The 20573-nt window shown below is 41.3% G+C and overlaps 1 protein-coding gene across 5 annotated transcripts in view; it reads right to left on the reverse strand.

Annotated features, from left to right (window-relative positions):
- The window catches only part of STIM1 (stromal interaction molecule 1), a 198327-nt gene that overhangs the window by 56557 nt on the left and 121197 nt on the right, over positions 1-20573 (reverse strand). For all 5 annotated transcript variants that reach the window (XM_072794362.1, XM_072794363.1, XM_072794359.1 and 2 more), the window contains exon 3: positions 2484-2598. In XM_072794362.1, coding sequence (XP_072650463.1) covers positions 2484-2598 — 115 coding nt within the window. The remainder of the gene's footprint in view (positions 1-2483; positions 2599-20573) is intronic.

Consider the following 20573-nt stretch of genomic DNA (forward strand, 5'->3'; position numbering starts at 1 on the left):
TCATTAAACACTCTCTCTGCCCCATATTCCTCATCTGTAAATGGAGACAATCATAGTATTTATACTTCAAAGGACTTTCATGGGAAACAAATGAGTTAATATATATAAATCACTCAGAACAGGGGCTAGCATTTATCAAATACTATATAAATATTAAGAGTCGTTTTTTAGTTCTTGTTGTTTTTATTACTGAAGTCTAGAACTGGCTAATGTAGCAATTATCAGGCTTTTCTGTTAAAATCTAAATAACGCTGAAAAAACACTGGCTCCCAACATCAGGCAGAAAATGTTAACAACACTAATCATGTAAATGGTACTGACATTAGCCAGCTGATGTTCTGCACACTAATGAACACTGCTGCTATCTATCTCATCTAGCTAAACGGGCCAGCCAGTTTGTGCCAGCACCAGAATATTACATGCCTTTTGTAGCTCTGGAAATCATCACTCAGAGATTAGGGGCCTTGTTCTAAATAATGAAGCAAATTGTTGGGAGGAATAGTACATATGAAGATTCTCATTTTTACCTTGTCAAACTACCAGGCATGACATATGGTGAGCAAATTCTAAAATGGTACATACATGTCACCACCTCTCAGCTCAGCTATATGCTACGTCACTGGAGTGCACTGGAATGTTTCTCTGCTCATCAGTAATGGGAACCAACACCTCAAAACTCACTCCATTGTCTTCCATCTTCCTGTCATTTAGAACATACCTGGAAGTGTTCCAAATAGTTGCTGAGTCCAGGAATAAAGTTCTTACCAGAAAATTGTCTTGGCTGCTTTTTAGTATTATGATTCTGTCCCTCTGTTTCTGCCCTCTCTTGGTCACTTTCCCTTCCCAGCTACTTCTGTGAAGGCCAGGAATGCTCCCCCTGCCATCTTTCATTCCAAATTCCCACTTTTTAAACCCACTCTTAAAACCCAGGCGCCATGTCCTCATGTTGTTACAGAAAAAAAAAAAGAAAACTAAAATTAAATAGTACTAATTAGAGATATTTCCTGGCTGTGCCAGGATATAATTCCAAAGATCATTTCACTGCTTGATCTCACATCAGTAGACAGCCTGAACCGCTCAGGAGCTATTAAACAAAGCCCCCACAAGGAACTTAGCTCCTAAAAATTTCCAGAAAGCTGTCTGTATAGCTAACTTGTACTTCCTCTAAATTGATAAAAACACAGAGTGAACAAGAAGTATCAGCCTGTCTGTGCTAGAAATAGGATTAGAATCCAGGTCTTCTTGCTTCAAATCTCATGTTCTACACCTACATTATAGATGATCCTTTCCAGATCTAACATTTTATAATCTCAGGTATGATTAAAACAAAAATGAAAACTGCCTCATTTCCTACCAGAACTGGTTTTCTCTACCATCAGACCAGTGCTTTTGACCAAGAAGGCATGAAAAGGTATTGATCAAGCAAGCAGAAGGTCCAGGTCTAAGTCCTGGCTCTCCTATTTACTAAATGCATGATAACAAGTAACTTTACAAATCTAGGAATAAGGCTCCTCATCTACAAAAGCAGGGGCCCTGGCGGTCACTTACATTTAACCCTTCTTAGCATCAAAACCTACCCTATGAGACCCTACAAAGAGATTGTTTCCAACCTTGTTAGTACAAGATACTCTAGCCACAGATAGAAATGTAGAGGAGGCTAAAGCCCTGTTTTTCCCTTCCCTGTCAAGCTTCCCACAATTAGACATGCCCTTTTACTCAGAGTTCTGAAACAAATGTTCCAGGGGGAAAAAAAAAAAAGTTGTTAGTCATGGTTTAACAGTTTTATACATGAGAAATAATAAAGTTTTATTTATTAAGTTCAACATGACTCTGCAGAATGACATGACTGCTGATGGCTCCAATATCTAATCAGGCTGCATTAACAGATGTACACAGGGTCCAGAATTAAGAAGTTGAAGGCCCTGCTCAACAATAAGCTGGTCAAACCACACCTGGGGGCCTGCGTCCAACTCTAGAAGCTGTCTGTGATCTAAGACATTAACAAAAGTGTTCACAGGCAGGAAGCCAAGATGAGGAGGAGGCTGAGAAATCAAGTTTCCTTCAAAGAATCTGGCTATTTAACCGGAAAAGAGAAGATTCAAGGGAGAATCTATCTTATGTACAGCCAATCTTTGAATAATCCAAGTACGGAGTTGTGGAAGGAGGGAGGCCAGTGAGCTCCTTATCTCTGGAGAAGCAGCAGAAAGTGGGGTAGGTGGTGAGGAGACGGGTAGGGACAGGATGGAATTCAATTAGAATTCTAATGAAGAGCAGCTCCAGCTCTATTTGGAGCATCTTCCCCTCTTCCCAGCATGGTGACTAAATTCAGTCTTATTCAGTGACTATATGTAAAACTATTTTAATAATTTGCTCTTTACAAAGCATGTTATACTTGTGTACTTTTAAGGCCAAGTTGTGCCCATCTTCTTTTGTCTTCTCTAAACCTTCCAGCAACTAGGTTTGACAACCAAGCTGCCTATTACCTTCTGAAGACTTCCAGGCCTTCCACAGGTCCTCCACACTGATGAGCTTATCCTCACCATGGAAGGTGCTGTGTTTCACTGTTGGGTCATGGTAATTGAGGTCTTCCCTCAGGAACTGCAAGGGAAAATGCACACAAGTCACAAGAGATACTAGGAGTCAACCCACCAGGATCTCCATGCAGGCCATCCAGCTTTCCACAGCACATTCCATCCACCCCATGTACAAGCCTATCACATCACTCATCTGTCCTTCCATGTGCACACGGCCTAGTTGGCAACCACGCTGCTTCTTCCTTGTTATATGTTTCACTTGAAAAAAAAAAAAAGGAAAAGAAATTCCTTCCTCATATTTTTATAATTATGGAAAATACTAAATGATAATTAACTGGAATTCAATAAGCTAGAGGAAGAAAGGAGGATAGGGAAAGAGCATTAACAATTTTTGATCACTTGTTTATATACTAAGCAATATTCTAAGAACTTCTACAGTACTTTTTCATCTTATCCTTTACAACCAATGAATTATCACACTTATTTTACAAACAAGAACAGTAATACTGTAAGATAATGTAACTTGCCCCAAATCACATTAAATTTAGAGAGATTAAATTACTTGCTACGATGGTTTTCAAATATGTCCACAATTCTATGACAATCCTCCCACAAAAGGTGAATTCCTCTCCCACTGAATATAGGCTGAGATGAATGACTCATCATCTAACAAACAGAATGTGGCAGCAGAGATGTCAAATCACTTCCAAGGCTAGGTTGGAAAAGCAATACAAAGTCCACCTGGTTCTCTCCCTTCTGGGACACATGCCTTGAGAGCCCTGAGCCAACAAAGATGAGGCCTGGCTACCCAAAAGCCACCATTTTAGAGAGATCATGTGGAAAGACTACATAGAAATACAGAGAGATGTCCAAGCATCTCCAACTGTTTGCCTTCCTGGTCCAGGAGTCAGACATGTGAGTGATTGAGACTTCAGGTGATTCCAGCCCCTAGCTTTTGAGTTACTTTATCTGATCCCAAGTAGACATAGATGAGCTGCCCCCGCCTCCATGCCCCAATGGCAGGTAAATGACAAAATAAATGTTGTTGCTGTTTTAAGCCACTGAGTTTTGGGGAAGTTTGTTATATAGCATTAGATAACTCAAACATTTGCTCAAGGTTACAGCTGATAAGTGATGGATTTGTATTCCAATCCAAGATATATGACTTTACAGTCTAAATTTTCCTCTGGTACTACAGATGCTGTCCTTTAATTATCGATATTTCTTTTCATAATATATTCTTGCAAGAAAGAAGAAAAGCAGAAGAAATCAGAGCTTTTGGAAACTTAACTGGTAATTAACTTCACAGATACCCATTCCTCTGATACTTAACCTCATTGGTATGTATAGGATTGAACACTAATCACTGCTTCCCCTAGAGCCTCAAACATCAAAGAAAAGTGCAATTGTGATCACTACCTTGTAAAACAGTTTAGCAAGATTTTCAGGAAATGTTTCTTATCCATCTTTCCTTATCTTTGGGTTCCAGGAAAGGACTTGACCCAGCATAACATCAGTAAATGTTATTGACTAAAGAAATAGATGATTGACAGTATGGACCCAGATTCCCTAGCCCTGTAATCAAGGGGTGATTTCCATCCCTGGGTTTTGCAGACATTAAGACATCTGAGGCTTAATGACTCAGGAGAGAAGTCTGAAGGTAGTCCACACTGGAGCACTCTCAACTTAGAGTACAGGCTACTGAGCACAAAGAACTTGACAATGTCTACAATTATAATGTAGCTCTGTCCAATACAACTTTCTGCAATGATGGAAATGTTCAATATCTGTCCTGTCCAAATAGTTCCCACTAGGTACATGTGGTTACTGAGCATTCATAATGCGGCTAGTATGACAAACTGAGATTTAAAAAAAAAATTATTTATTCATTTGAGAAAGAGAGAAAGACAGAGTACAAGCAGGGGGATCGGGAGATGGAGAGGGAGAAGTAGGCTCCCTACCAAGCAGGGAGCCTAATGTGGGGCTCAATCCCAGGACCATAGGATCATGACCTGAGCCAAAGACAGACACTTAACCATCTGAGCTGCCCAGGCAGCCCCAAACTGAGATTAAAAAACAAAATGATGTAGAATTAAATGGCCAGATGTGGCTAATGGCCACATACTAAAGGGCAGCTCTGACACATTCTCCAACCCCAGATATAGGTACAACCTGGCTATACTCCCACGGGGGCCGGAATGGTGTAAGTAAAGACCTCTGATGAGATGAGGAGGTGAAAGCAGTTGAACAGCCCTTCATTCGTGCCTTCTGGCCGCAACTAAATTCAAGTCCTTTTGACGCAGAGGGTTAGGTTCTCCAGCTCTCCAACGTCTCATTTGTAATTGGTAAGAGAATTTATTTTTAATAAGGATTACACAGATGATGTGGTAAAGAGTCTAGAGCAAAAAGATTACGTCAATTCTTAGAAAAACTAGACTGATGAAAGTATTTTTTATTTTTTTTAATAGACAGCCTTTTAGGCCATCCAACATTCAATTCATTTTATGCTATAAGTTGTAAATTTTAACAGTTTTTCCAGGTTGCAACCCTCTTATCCCAAACCCATTCGTTATATTATCTTTTATTCATTTTGAAAAATGTATTTAGTAATAAATTAAGTCCTTGCGGGATCCCTGGGTGGCGCAGTGGTTTAGCGCCTGCCTTTGGCCCAGGGCGCGATCCTGGAGACCCAGGATCGAATCCCACATTGGGCTCCTGGTGCATGGAGCCTGCTTCTCCCTCTGCCTGTGTCTCTGCCTCTCTCTCTCTCTCTCTCTCTCTCTCTGTGACTATCATAAATTAAAAAAAAAAAAAAAAAAAAAGTCTCAACTCTGACTTTTGGGATCCCTGGGTGGCACAGCGGTTTGGCGCCTGCCTTTGGCCCAGGGCGCAATCCTGGAGACCCGGGATCGAATCCCACGTCGGGCTCCCGGTGCATGGAGCCTGCTTCTCTCTCTGCCTGTGTCTCTGCCTCTCTCTCTCTCTCTCTCTCTCTCTCTGTGTGTGTGACTATCATAAATAAATAATTTTTTAAAAAAAATTAAGTCCTTGCATATTCTCAAGTACATTTTTAGATTCTGCATTCTTTTGCACTAAATGATATTTCTGTTTTTTGTACTATCACTTGATTATCTTATGATGCTTTTCATTTTATTTTATACTTCAGTAATAATTTCTAAAGCCTGGACCCCTTCTTCTCATGGCTCTTATATTTCAGAATATTTCTTGTCAATCCCAGCTGTTTATTTTTCAAAATTAACTTAGAACAATTTTGTTAACTTTAATTTTGTAAACTTATTGAGTCTGATTGCTCTCACTGGAGACGTAAGTGATGAGATCACTAGACCTTAAACAGCAGACACTGGGACATCTCAGGGAAGACACAGTCACAAACAGTCTGACACAGCCAGTCTGGGGACAGAATTCCTTCATTCATTTAGTCAACAGATGTGAGATTTCTAAGTACCAGGCATAGTTCTGGGCACTAGAAATGCAGTAAGTAGTAAACAAAACAGATACAATCAGTGGTATTAGTGGCTTGTCATTTTAGAGGAGTCAAGGAAGGTCTCATTAAGAAGGTAACTTTCAGGGACACCTGGGTGGCTCAGTGGTTGAGTGTCTGCCTTCAGCTCAGGGCGTGATCCCAGTATGGGGATTGAACCCTGCATCAGGCTCCCTGCATGGAGCCTGCTTCTCCCTCTGTCTATGTCTCTGCCTCTCTCTGTGTCTCTCATGAATAAATAAATAGAATCTTTAAAAAAAAAAAAAAAAAAAAAGAAGGTAACTTTCAAGCATCTATCTGAAGGAATGTTGGAGAAAGGCAAGCAGGAAAACTAGAAGAAGAGTATCCAAACCACAGGGAATGACAAATCCAAAGAACATGCTTAATTCAAGGAATAGCAAGGGGGCCAGTGGGGCTGAAGAGAAATGAGAGGCAATGACTAGTGGGAGATGAATGAGGGAAGTGACAGGGGTCCAGATCATAAACACCCTTGTAGGCCATTATAAGGACTTGGATTTGGACTCTGAGAGGGAAGCTGTTGGATGAATTTGAACACAGATGCAACATGATCATATTTATAAATATTAATATTTATATATATTTTAAGAGTCATTCATTTATTCCAGAGAGAGAGAGAGAGAGCATGAGCAGGAAGGGCAGAGGGAGAGGTAGAGAGAATCTCAGGCAGACTCCCTGCTGAGCTCAATTCGGGGCTCAATCTCACAACCACAAGATCACCACTTGAGCAGAAACCAAGAGTCGAACACTTCACCAGTTGTGCTACCCAGGTGCCCCAACATTTACATTTTTTATGAGACTGTTCCAAATGCCGTGATGGAGAGTAGACTATAGGAGGGCAAGGGTGGGTGCAGGGGAACCAGTCAGGTGGCTACTGCAATAATCTAGCTTAAAATGACGTAGTGGTGTGGGCGTAATGAAAAGTTGTCAGGATTCGCAAATATTTTAAAAAGCTCAAATATGTAACCCTCGGATTCCAGATACAGGTATATCCTATGTTAGTCCTCCTAGGCTCTAACCCAGACTCTCTTAATCTAAGACTAGAGAAACATACATCATATGCAGGTGTAGGAGCAGAAATGCCAAAATTTCCAAGAAAGGGAATTTCCTGCCATTCCCAGCTAACTCAAGGAAACTATCTGATGATACGTACCAGGTACTTATCGAGAACCAATAAGATATAGACTGCTTCTTACAGCCAAGTCTGACCACTGAGGCATACAGAGAGCAGAGTAGTCACAGGAAGAAAGTAAAGGAGGACCTGCACGTGGCTCACGCACTCAACCGGTGCTGCAGACCAAGAAAAGAAGGAGTGCAATCAGAAAAGAAGGTCAACAAGAAGACGGTGCCAAATGAGGAACGTGGGCTGACAGAAGCACTACATGAAGGAAGGGCCTGGAGTTGAAGGGAGCTCCTTAGAAAACAAAGAGGAGGGATGCACCAATCAGACCTTTTGAGTAGAAAAGGCAGTATACTATAAATAGAAGGCGTGCACAACCTGTAGAAACAGACCCTTGCCTTCTGGTATGACTTTTGGGCAAGCTATTTGGCCTCTCTGACCCAGTTTCCCCCTCAGAACAAGGACCGGGCGTCCCTCTCACCTAAGAGAAGTAAATGAGACATGCTTGCAGAAATCACAAGCTGCCTTTGTACATATCTTTTAAGGGCCAACAGATCATTTTCTAAACTGAACCCATATTGAAAATCAGATTTCATACCAAGAAAGTCCTGCTTTTCAAGCTATCTTTATTTCTTTAAAAATTTTAAGGACTTTAAATAATCTCTATACCCAACATAGGGCTTGAACTCACAACCCCGAGATCAAGAGTTGCAGGCTACACAGACTAAGCCAGCCAGGCACACCCACACTATGTTTAAAAAAAAAAAAAAAAAAAAAATCTAAAGATCTAGACACTGAGTTCCTAGGTCTTAAGGGCTACAATTGGATTGGAAGGGGAATGGCGGCTCAGGGACTTGTCATGAGCTGGTGTTGGCATGGCAAGCTCATTATTTTTATATAGATTGTCCATTACAAATTAACTTCAAAATGCAGCATTTTGTGAAGATGTTTTTATTCACATTTTACTTAAAGCTAAGAAAAAGATCAATTGTCCCTATCAAAGGACATGATGTAAACGTTGTAATCCGGAGCAGCTTGGAGGTGGGGGAGTTGGTGCTGAGGGAGATCATGAGTGCTTCAACCCCCACCCCCAGGGCATCTCTCCTGGGTTTGCAAATTGACCTGGCAACAATGTGCCAGAGCTGAGAATCAGCTGCCCCCTTCTGAAGAGGCATGTGCTCTCTAGTCTGAGAGCAGAGAGCTTGTGATTCCTGATGCACACAAAAGCACTCTGTTAAGTTGTAAAGCACCACTCATATTAGTTGTCATTATTATTGGCAGGAGGATGAGATAAGAATATGAAAGTAAGAGAAAATGCTTCTTCATCAAAGTTGGCTCTTCTGCTCTGTGTATATACCCTTACCAGTGTTATTGTTACTGACAAACCATATATGCTTTGATAAAGGTCCTAGTGATCTGGTCATAAACATAGCAAACAAGCTGTAATGAACTCGAACTCCAATGTCTAATGTACCTGAGGTAGGCACTGCCATATATTACTCTGAACACTGTCCCACATCCAGCTAATAGCTAAGGTCTAATTTAAGATATAGTTTAAAGGTAACAAAAAGCAAAAACAAAACCAAACCAAAGAGACAACTTTTGGCTCCCACAACAAAGATTTACTATTTCAGACTCAAAAACAAGTAGCTCTTCTCTCAGGAAGGTCTAAGAAGGCTCCCTAAAAGTCTTGCCTTACCATGGTGGATGTAGCACCGGCAGGAGCTGCATGTAGCTCAAAAGCTCTCTGAAGAGCAGGGACCAGCTGTCACTAGGTATATTTAGCTCTATGAGCTCAGAAAAGTGATCTCCCTGGCGGTGGCACAAAGAATGCAACCCCATGCCCACCCCAAGTGAAGCAGTAGTGAGGAGATGTGGGTGAGAATAGATAGGAAGGGAAACATCTATCTAGAATCCCCAACAAAATAGGCCCAGCCAGCTTCCGCAATGAACAGAACACGCTGATTACAAAGCTAGAAGAGGAGAAACGCACCTTTGGGTGCAGGGATCCAGACAGATGTCCTGGGTATTTCCTTAGAATCAATTACTCCTCCCTCCCTATTTCCAACTGTGTTCCTAACTGCTCATCTTCCATGTCTCCCAAACCAAACCACAGCACCTCCACTCCCACTTAGGCCCCTACACACACACACACACACACACACACACACACACACACACACAACCTAGAACCCACAGACACATGCCCCAGATCTAAGATGCTTCCCAACTCTTGTTCACCTCTTTGACATCTACCACGGACCCACATCTTAGCTATAATAGCTGTAAATGCCATTTGTACAAAGTGCTGGGCCTTGGATGTCTCAAGGGCAAAGTTTCTATCCCCAGTGATATCAGAAGCTATTGCCAAGGGCATGGAGATGACAGTCGTTTCTCACTCACCTCTGTACATTTAATCCCACTTCTGCCAATCCACCTACCACATTAGTCACCAGAATGACCTTTGTAAAGTACAAATCTGAAAGTATACCAACTGCACCTACTTAAAATCTCATGGTTCCTCATTATCTACGGAATAATGCCTGAGCTTCTTGGCCTCATATTCAAGGCCTTTTACAATTTGGTCATAAACTAACTTTCCAGGCAGCTATTCTCTCTCCTTACCAGACACTCACACTCCAGACCAGGGGTCAAAAAATTACAGCCAAACCCAGCTTGCTGTTTCTTTTTATAAATAAAGCTTTATTGAAACATAGCCACATTCATTCATTTATGTACTGTCTATAGCTGTTTTCATGTTACAAAGGCAGAGTTGAGCTGTGACAGAGACCATGGCTAACAAAGCTTAAAATACTGACTATATGGCCCTTTATAGAAAATGTTTGCCAACATTTGCTCTAGATACATCAAGCCACTTCAGGCTCCTTGAACAAACCATACTCATCATACCTCTAAGCATTTATACAAGGTGCTCCATTTAAAATGCTTTCTCCTTCTCTTTATCTGCTAGAGAAAAAGTTACTGCCTCTGTGAAGTTTTCCAGACCTCTCTCAAGCAAGTTAATTGCCCTATTCCATTTGTTCTCTTAGTTCTCAGAGTATACATCTATGACAGTGCATATCCCATTACAATATAATTACTATTCAATCACTCCCTTTTACTATCCCTAAGCAACTCAAATATAGAAACTATATTTCACTTGTCATTTATCTCTAACCTGTGTCTTATAAATTCTCTGGAACACCTAAATGAATAATTAATTTAGCTCCAAAGCCCTTCTCCAAGCACAGGGTCTGGCACAGCAGGGAATGTGGTTATTAAATAACTGAATGAACATCACTCACCCTACAACACCTATGGTTGCTTAGCTTACCATAACTAGTCAATGCATTTTATCCCCCCTACACAAAAGGGAGAAAAAGGCCCCAAAAATGTCAGCCTATTTAAAATAAAGATATTCAGCTAGGAGCCAAAGGGTTACATTGGCTTGGATTCAGTGTAGCATAATGGTTTAGAGCTTGATTTTAGAGCCAGGATGCCTGGGTTTGAACCCTGGTTCTATCACTTATTTCAGTGTATCATGCACACCATTTGTAAAATGGAGATGATACCAGTAAAAAACTTCATAAGACCCTCATGTTGAGGGTATTACAAATGAGTTAATTCACATAAAGTACTTAGAATAGCACCTAACACAAAATAAGCTCTCCTGTGTGTGAATGAAGCTCTCCTAAATATAAATATATTTAATATGTTGTAAGAGGAATGTAAAGGTAATAAGAATGTGCAGTACTGGAGACCACTGTTACAGTGATGCTTCTCTCTCATATACAAAGGAGACCCATAGGGGAGGTAAAAGATGTTTCCTAAGTGTTTGCTATATGAAGACCACATGCCATGAGATCAGCAAGAGATAATTTAAGACAAGGCACTGGTTATCTTCTGATCTTGAAGGTCTGTTCCATCCTCCTCAATGATTCTTACTTTTATAGTATTAACTCCAACTAAAACCAAAATTTCACAACCTTATACAACACCCTACCTGACTTTTTTGCCACATCAACCGCCATTTCCTCTCATCTCCAGTGATAGTGAATTACTTGAAATTTTCTGAGGCTTTTCACCAGTCTAACATCTTTGCATATGCTATTCTCTCACCCAAATACTCTACTTCTTTTCCTGGTTATTCCAGTCATCTCTTCAGACCCAAATTACATGTCAGCAACTCTGTGCATGGGTAAAACTAACAAGTCTTCCTCTTCTGTGACTCTATCACAGCACTCATCATCCTACTATAGTGTCCTCATCGGTTGACATAGCTATTTCCACCACAAGAAGAACTTCCTCCAAGGCAGCAACTATGCCTTTCCTTTTTCTCCTATATACCTACCACCTAGCACCCAGCCCCCAGCACATGTGCAGGTACAGAGAATCCCTCTGAGATCCAATCCTCATCATGGGATCAACCTTGATGTCCTCAGACTATGACACGGGGCACACGACAAAGATCAAATCCTAAAGGCAGCATCTCAAGTTCCAGCCTTCCCGGCAAAGACTGGGAAACTCTGACATCTCTTGTCTTGCAAACTTTCGGGACCAAAGTATACAAGCTAGCCAAGAACTGCTGGCTGGGGAATCTTTGTCTTATGAAAAGAGGCTAGAAATAGGTCACTAATTTAAAAATATTTCCCCAGAGAGAAGGGAATCATCTTCTTAATTGGGGTCAATACTGCAACATTTTCAGAGAATGAATATGCAGCACTAGAAAGAATGCATGTCAGTAAGGATGCTTCTGAAAATTGATGAATTAGAGGGGACTTCTGGCTTGACAGTATAAGAAGCTCCATGAACCCACTATCCAGTGAAACTGGTGAAAATAATTTTTTTACGGCAACCATTTAAAGTTTCTGGAAATGGCCCTGGAGCATGCAGCCAATGAAGAAACATTTGCTCAAGAATATCTACTAAAGGGGTGCCTGGGTGGCTCAGCTGGTTAAGCGTCTACTCTTGTCTCAGATCATGATCCTGGGGTCCTGGGACCAGAGCTCCCTGCTCAGTGGGGAGCTTCTTCCTCCCTTAGCCCAGTGCTTGTGCTTTCTCTCGCTATCTGTCTCCCAAATAAATAAAATCTTTAAAAAGATTATCTACTAAAACTCAGTAAGAACCTGAATTAACACCTGCTGCCTCTCTCCCTCCCCACTTCCAAGTCAGTAAGACAGGAACTCCACCCCAGACTGGTGCCTCCAAGAACTCAGGGTTCTCTGATTCTAAGCTTCCAGCTACAGGGCTATCTGCCTGAAAGGAGCAGGATATCAGCATTTCTCATCCTGCCTCCAGTTACCTGTTCTACCTAGGCTAAGTTCTAGGAGTCCAGTCAAGAAGTGGGCCTCCCTTCTTCCACTCAGCCACCACTTATGAAGCAGGGACTTCACCTTGGACACAAAGCCACAGAGGATCCTGGGGCCCTGATTGCCATTTCCTTGGCTTATAAAACGGCAATTATACTCTGGGAGAGGTAAGTCAAAATAGCCTGAAGCTACTACCACACCTTCACTGAGAGCTCAGCTCCTAAAGTAGGGTATCACCCAAAGAGAAGCACATCATTATCTCACCTCCAGCTCCAGAACCATGGCTCAGAGAGTTTGCTGGAGTGGAAAGCAGACTTCACACACAGTTTCAAACCTCTTCTTAAAGGAAATTATTTTATTTGCTACAGAATGTGAAGGAGTTCAAGGTCAAGGGCATTCTCAAACAGTGAAGGTTGTGGTAAAAGGCATTTAGGAGGAGATTAGTGGATTTGTTAGGGATAGAGGCTAGCTGTAGGCTGGAGAGCTTACTAGTGAGAATTGGGGAAAGAGCTGGGAAAAGCCCTCCTGGAATAAGAACACATCTCAAACACTTATCTCAGGAACTATCCCTTTCAGAGGAGCCCCAAAGTGACTTGACCTATCGGTGGAGCAAATTTATGCCCCAGGGCACTATTGAAAACAACTACCAAAGCTTAACAGCTGAATGTGGCGAGGGAAAGAGTCAATGAGGGCCCTACCCAAACCACTGTCATCCACAGGGTAACTGTGGCCATATCCAAAGCTTCACCATATGAGGAGCAACATGAGAGGCTTCATACTGTAGGGGGTGAGTGGGAATAGACCCCTAATAAGATCTTGTCAGTTACCAAAAAAAATCAACAAGCAAATAACAAGTCCCAAAGGGAGTTGGACCAGTACCCACAGTTGCTACAATATACTATCAGAAACATCCAGCTCCCAACAAAAATATATGAGATCTACAGATTAAGGGGCAAATGTGACCCATGCCCCAGAAAAAACAAAACAAACAAACAAACAAAAAAAAAAACACAAGCAAAGGAAACTGAGAGCAATCAAATTTCAGATTTAACAGAAAAAGACTTAAAAGTAGCCATTATAAATATGTTCAGATACTAAAGGAATGTGTGATGACAATGTTACATCAAATAAAGAATATCAATAAATATAAATCACCAAAAAAGAACCAAATGGATGCTGTGAAGTTGAAAAGTACAATAACTAAGATGAAAATTCTAGGACAGAGGCTTAAACAGGAGAAATGAACCAGCAGAAGACAGAATTGGCAAACCTGAAGACTGAGAGATTGCACAATCCAAAAACTAGAGAGAGAAAAAAAATGAAGAAAAACGAATCATCTCAGAGAAATGTGGCACACCATTAAACACATATGAATAATGGGGAAATCAATAAAGAGAAAGGAGCAGAAAAAAATATTTGAAGAAAAAATGGCTGGGAAAATCCCAACTTTTTGAAAAACATTATTCAGAAAGCTCAGCAGATTCCAAAGAGAATAAAATAAATGCGAAAGGATCCAGAGGCACATCACAGAAAATACTGAAAGCCAAAAACAAGAAGAAAACCTTGAAAGCAGCGCAAGAGAAAAGTGATTTGTCACATACAAAGTAAGCTCAATAAAATTAACAGCTAATTTCTCATCAAAAACAACAGCTGACAAAGGCAGGGGGATGACAAGTTCAAAGCACTAAAAAACAGATCTGTCAACCAAGCAAAACTATCTTTCAAAGGTGAAGGCAAAATAAAGACATTTCCAGGTAAGTAAACACAAAAAATTCATTGCTAGCTGACACATCTTACAAAAAATATTAAACAGAGTTCTCAAGACTAATAAATGACCCCAGTGAGTCATTAGAATCCCCATGAAAAAATAAATCTGCTGCTTTTTAAATAGATTCACGTATTCACTCAACAATATTTACTGAATGCCAACACTGAGCCAGGCACTATTCTAGGTAGCAGGGATTTAGCAGTGAATAAAACAGATCCCTTGTCCTTATAGACCTAACATTCTAGACAATAAATAATAATCAATGATTAAATTAGGTCCTTAAAAATAAAACAAACAAATCAAAAAGAAGTGATATGTAATGAAGATCTGTGCCAGAAATGGGGTAGAGTTAACAGAATTCCATTATTAACTAGTGGTCTGGGAAAAGAAGGCTCATCAATAAGGAGAAACTTGAGAGGAGAAAAAATATTTGGGAACACGAAGGAATTATCCAAGTAGATACCTGGTTAAAGACTATCCCAGGCAGAGGTTAAGAGCTAGAACCAAAGCCCAAAGACAGAAACAACAAGATGTGTTTGCAGAACAGCAGTGTGACTGGAGTGAGAGACCCAGGGAGACAGATGTAGATCTATAATCTACAGGGAGATCACAATGATAAGGTAGAGCAGATCACATAGGGCCTTCCTGACTCTTGTGGTGACTCTGGCTTTCACCCTAAACAAAAAAAATGAAGCTATTATAGGATTTTGAGCAGAGAAGTGAAATGATTGTTTACATTTTTTTTTTTCCTGTAAAGCTCTCTAGCTACTACACAAAAAGACTGTAGACACAGTGATCTCTTAGGAGGGCTACTACACCTCAGTGCCTGTAGGGGAGTGGTGGTAAGAAATTACTAGATTTGGGACGTGTTTTGAAGGTAGAACTCACTAGATTCATCAGTGGATATGGGGTGTGAGAGGAAATATGGATGATTCAGAGTATTTGGGGCCTATGCAACTGAAACAACAGAGTTGTCTTCAACCAAGATGAGGATGCCTGTGAGTAGAGCAAGTTACAGATGAGGTGATATTTAGAATCCAGTGTAGGGCATGTTAAGCTTCAGATGCCTTTAAAATTCTTAGAGGGCAGCCCTGGGGGCTCAGCGGTTTAGCGCCGCCTTCAGCCTAGGGCATGATCCTGGAGACCCGGGATCGAGTCCCCCGTCGGGCTCCCTGCATGGAGCCTACTTCTCCCTCTGCCTGTGTCTCTGCCTCTCTCTCTCTCTGTGTCTCTCATAAATAAATTTTTTATAAATAAATAATAAAATTCTTAGAAAAGAGGTGCCTGGGTGGCTCAGTGGCTGAGCATCTGCCTTTGGCCCGGGTCATGATCCCGGTCTCCTCGGATTGAGTTCCACATCAGGCTCCTTGCAGGGAGCCTGCTTCTCCCTCTGCCTGTGTCTCTGCTGCTGTGTGTCTCTCATGAATAAATAAAATCTTTAAAAAATAAAAATAAAATTCTTAGAAGAAAATACAAGGGTAAATCTCCATGATGTTGGGTTTGACAATGGATTTTTAGGACATCAAAAGCCTGAGTAGCAACAAATATAAATAAATAAACTAGACTTCATCAAAATTAAAAATTTCTATGCTTCAGAGGTCACTCTCAAGAAAGTGAAAGGTGAACCTACAGAATGGGAGAAAATTTTTGCAGATGACATATCTGATAAGGGACTTGTATGTAGGTGATATAAAGAACTTTAACATTCAATAGTAAAAAGAAAAACAGCCCAATTTAAAAAAGGGCAAAGGATATGAATACAGCATTTCTCCAAAGATGATATACAAATGGTTCGATAACCATGTGAAAAGATGTTTGACATCATTAATCATGTAAATCAAAACCATAATGAAATATTATTTCACATCTACAAGGATGGCTGGAATAAAAAAAAAGTCTGATAATAACAAGTGTTTGGGAGGATTTAGAGAAATTGGAATGCTCATGCACTGCTGGCATGAACGCAAAATGGTCCAGCCACTTTGGAAAACGGTCGGGTAGTTCCTCTAACGGGTAAACACAAAGTTACCATGTGACCCAGTAATCACACTCCTAGATATATACCCAAGAGAAATAAAAACATATGTCCACAAAAACTTGTGTGTGTCTATATACAGCATTATTCATAATAACCAAAAGGTAAAAACATACTAAATGTCCATCAACTGATGAAGGAAAAAGCAAAATGCAGTGTGTCCATACAATAGAATATTCTTCAGCCATAAAACAGTGAAGTTCTGGCACATGCTACTATGTGGATGAACCTTGAAAATCCTACACTAGGTAAAATAAGCCAGTCACAAAGGACCACATATTATATGATTCCATTTGCAGGAAATGTCCAGTATAGGCAAATCTATAAATACAGAAAGTAGATTAGCCATTGCTCAGGGCTGAGAGGAATAGGAAGATAGGGAGACAATAGCCAATGTATATGGGGTTTCTCTTTGAGGTGGCAAAAAGTTTCTAAAATTAACTATGGTAATGGCTACACATATCTGTGAATATATTCATAAATATTGAACTGTATACTTTAAATGGGTAAATTATATGGCATGTGCATTTTATCTCAATAAAGCTGTTATAAAAAATTGATGGGTTAGACCAGGGGCCAGGCACATTTTTTTCTGTAAAGGACAAGACAGTGAATATTTTAGGGTTGGTAGACCATACAATCTCTGTTACAACTACTCAATTGTGTTCTTCTTGTGTGAAAACAGCCACAGACAATATGTAAATGAGTAAGAGTGGCTCTTTATACCATAAAACTTTGTATTTATGGGTGCTGACATTTGAATTGATGGAAATTTCACATTCCACAAAACTCTTCTTTGCATTTCCCCCCAACTATTTAAAAATACAAAAGCTAGTCTTAGTTTATAGACCGTACAAAACACAGGAAGACAGTCATAGTTTGTTGACCCCTTGACTATATATGCCTATTCCTCCCTCTGTTATGGCTTCAAGTATTAAGGAATTCTCTCTTCCTCACAACCCCCATAAACAAGAGTCAACTTTGATTCACCTCTGAGTTTTTTCCCCTACTACCATCCTGACACATGGCTTTCCAAGACTGTGGGACATGCAAATCCAGCCAAGCACTTAATAGCAGGAAAACCTCCTGGACTCCATTTCCAAAATAGAACACTTGGCAGAAGAGTTGAAAGCTCACCATGTGTTCCTTTTAAATGCCACTCACCTTTAGGCAGTGAAGGGAGAGGGGAAAAGGCTTGGGAACAGAGAATATAAAAGAGTAAGACAGGGGCATCTGGCTGGCCCAACTGGTAGAGCATGCAGCTTGATACTGGGGTAGTGATTTCAAGCCTCACACGGGGCAAACAGCTTTAAAAAAATAGTATAACAAACAGTAAGACAAACTCAAGTTCCCTTTTAACAACCTTTTGGCTCCTAATCACGGTAAGAGGGAGAAGTTAGGCTTATGTGTCAAAGAGCAATACTAAAAAATCTTGTCCTTAAGAACAAAATCTATTAGTGTGTCATAGTACCACAAGAGAAGGCAGAGGGAGTGGTGAAAACATTCAGGGTTCTAGAAACCTTTATTAAGAGGCATTTATTCATTTGCCCAACTTAGCCATTTAAATGACCAAGACTATGTGACATGCCCTGTGCTGGGATCCAAGAACACAGAGATTAATGAGACATACTGAAAATACCAAAGTAAGAGAGATATAGAGTCAGCCCTTGAAAGTAAGAACCACTGTTCTATGTGGAGGAAGAGGCTATGGCTCAATCCCAAGGGCAGAGCCCAGAAACCCTCTCTCTAATCCTTCCAAACCCACACTACCTCAGACCCCAGAGTTTTCCACTCTTAACTAATTGGGGAGCTTGCTCACCACCCAGAGGCATCAGGAGCCTTGTGAAATGAGACATAGGACAAATCTCACAGAAACAGTCTCAAATCCCATCTCTGTCACTTACAAGGTCACGGTAAGCCTGCAAAATGCAGACAACCTCACAGTGATGATGTGGAGCAAATGAGATCACGTAAGGCGCAGTCCCTCACAGCAGCTACATATAAAAGGGACTTCAAAAATGTTCGATTCTTTTGAGCCCAGATCCCTTGGCAGGAGGGCTCATACTGTGGAGAATGGTGTGTCCTGAGTGAACCAGTACCCTGAGTCCCAGAGACTTCTAATCTTAGCTCCTACTCCTCAAGATGCCAGGTGGCTAGATGAAAGACCAGCGAGTCAGCGCCATGCTGCTGAGCACACGTCTACCTGACTCACACCTGGGAGGGACTGGCATTGCTGGACACGGAGGGGAAAAAAGAAGCTAAATAACAACATTATCAATGACATTTTCATGCAGCATTATGGGTTACAAAGGATTCTTACCATCCATTATCTTATTGGAGCCACAAACCAGCCACCAAAGATGTCCCTGTCTTATAAAGAAACTATTCCCTAAATACTTCCCTACTTGATGTCTCCCAAACTTGCTTTTTTTTCTTTGCTTCCTGCCTTTACTCATGAAGTTCCTCTTTCCTGGGATGCTCCTTCTTATCATCAGTAAACTCTACTCATCATTAAAAAAAAAAAAAAAGTTTCAGTTTCACCCACTCTGCAGAGCCCACTCCTGACACCCTGTCAATCCGAATGAGAGCCATCTCTGTTTACAATCCTTCCGGTCATCATCTTTGGGATAAAATCCAAGTTCCTCAGTATGGCAAGAGTCTGGCTAATGTCTGCCATTCCCACCTCATCTCATATCCAATCTCTCTTTCCCTGTCCCACTCTTACATTCTATGCTCAAGTTAAAAGAACCACTGACTTCACACATCACACTTACTCACAATAGCTATATCCATCTCCTCTCTGTCCCCAGGTTAACTCTTCATCTCCCCCAATTCATCTCTTCAAATGCATCATCTCTTCTGTTTCCTGGGATCCTAGGATGAGTTAAATTCCCTTCTCTTAAAATGCCGGGGGGGAATCCAGCGTATGCAGTGCTAGTCTCTCATCACAACACCTGTTAGGATATGTATGTTCCTCTGCCTCACTAACATGTGAGCTCCTTGAAGGAAGAAAATTTGTCTTCATTATTAGTTTTTGCATAGCCAGCATCCAGTACAGAGTAGACACCAAATATACTTGGAGAAGGAAGAGAGAAAGAGAGAAGGGGAGTGGGGGAATACCTGAAAACAAATAAGGGGAGGGTCACAAATCCTCCAGTGAATCAGCCATTCCATTGAAAACCAATTGTTTCTAATGCCATAGAGTATACTGAATGGGATACACATGCACAGACATGCACAGAGAGGCTTGCATAAATAGACACAAACAACAGTGAGGTCTGAAGACAGGCAAGGCCTTGGGAGCCACCAATTCCTCCTTAGACAGGAAGATTCAGAAGCTTAAGACTTGTAGCAGGGCTTTTCTCCCTCCGCTGGCCTGACCATTTCCGCTGGCTGGACCATCTCTGGTTGCTAGATGACCCACCCCTGCTTTCTGCCTACTACCTTGTAGGGTCCAGATCCAGCCTAGTTTAACAGCACCTTTGTATTCCCAATTATACTGCTACCTCTGTTTTCACCTCGAGGCCCTGCATACTGTACTGTCGTCTAACCATTTGCTCCTAACCTTCTCTTTGATCCTTGACCTAGCTTACAGGGTTTCTCTCAACTCCTATTTCCTCGTCTCTGTGTTTCTCCCCTTCTTATCATGCACAAGGACATGTCTAAATACAGAAAGACACATACAAATATAAAAAGGCATAAAATGATGTGTACATGCATGCGAGGAAACAAACACAAAAGTACATAAAACTACACGTATATAGACACACACACACACACACACACTCACACACACACACACACAGAAGTCTTACCAATCTACCTAATCCCTGTCATCAACAGGATTGCAGTCCAGAATAGACAAAGCAGACTCACCAACGGGGGGTTGGGGGGTGGTTTGCAGGAAAACAACAGTCTGCGTAGTAAGAAAGAATTTCTCTGTCTGTCAAAGCAAACCACCGTCTGGATTTTCCTGGAAACAGGAGCAGTACCATCTGGGGGAGCTGCTGCTTCATCCTGTATCTGGCCAAGGCACTGGGACAGATTGCAAAGTAGGCCTACTCCCTCTGATGTGTAGCTCAGCTTGGCTGGCAACTGGTCCCCTGTCCCGGGTGCTGGCTGACAACCCGTCTTCTGCTACACCAGTGCATGTGAGATTACCTCACCCTTATTCCTCTTGCAATTCCCACAGTCCCCCGTGTATGCCACCATTATAGCCCTGAAAATGTGCTACTGTCACTGCCAGTTTATAGGTCTGCCTCTCTCGCTAGCCTGAGGGCTTATCAA

Source organism: Canis lupus, chromosome 23 (genome assembly GCF_048164855.1).
Source record: "Canis lupus baileyi chromosome 23, mCanLup2.hap1, whole genome shotgun sequence".
Taxonomy (NCBI): Eukaryota; Metazoa; Chordata; class Mammalia; order Carnivora; family Canidae; genus Canis; species Canis lupus.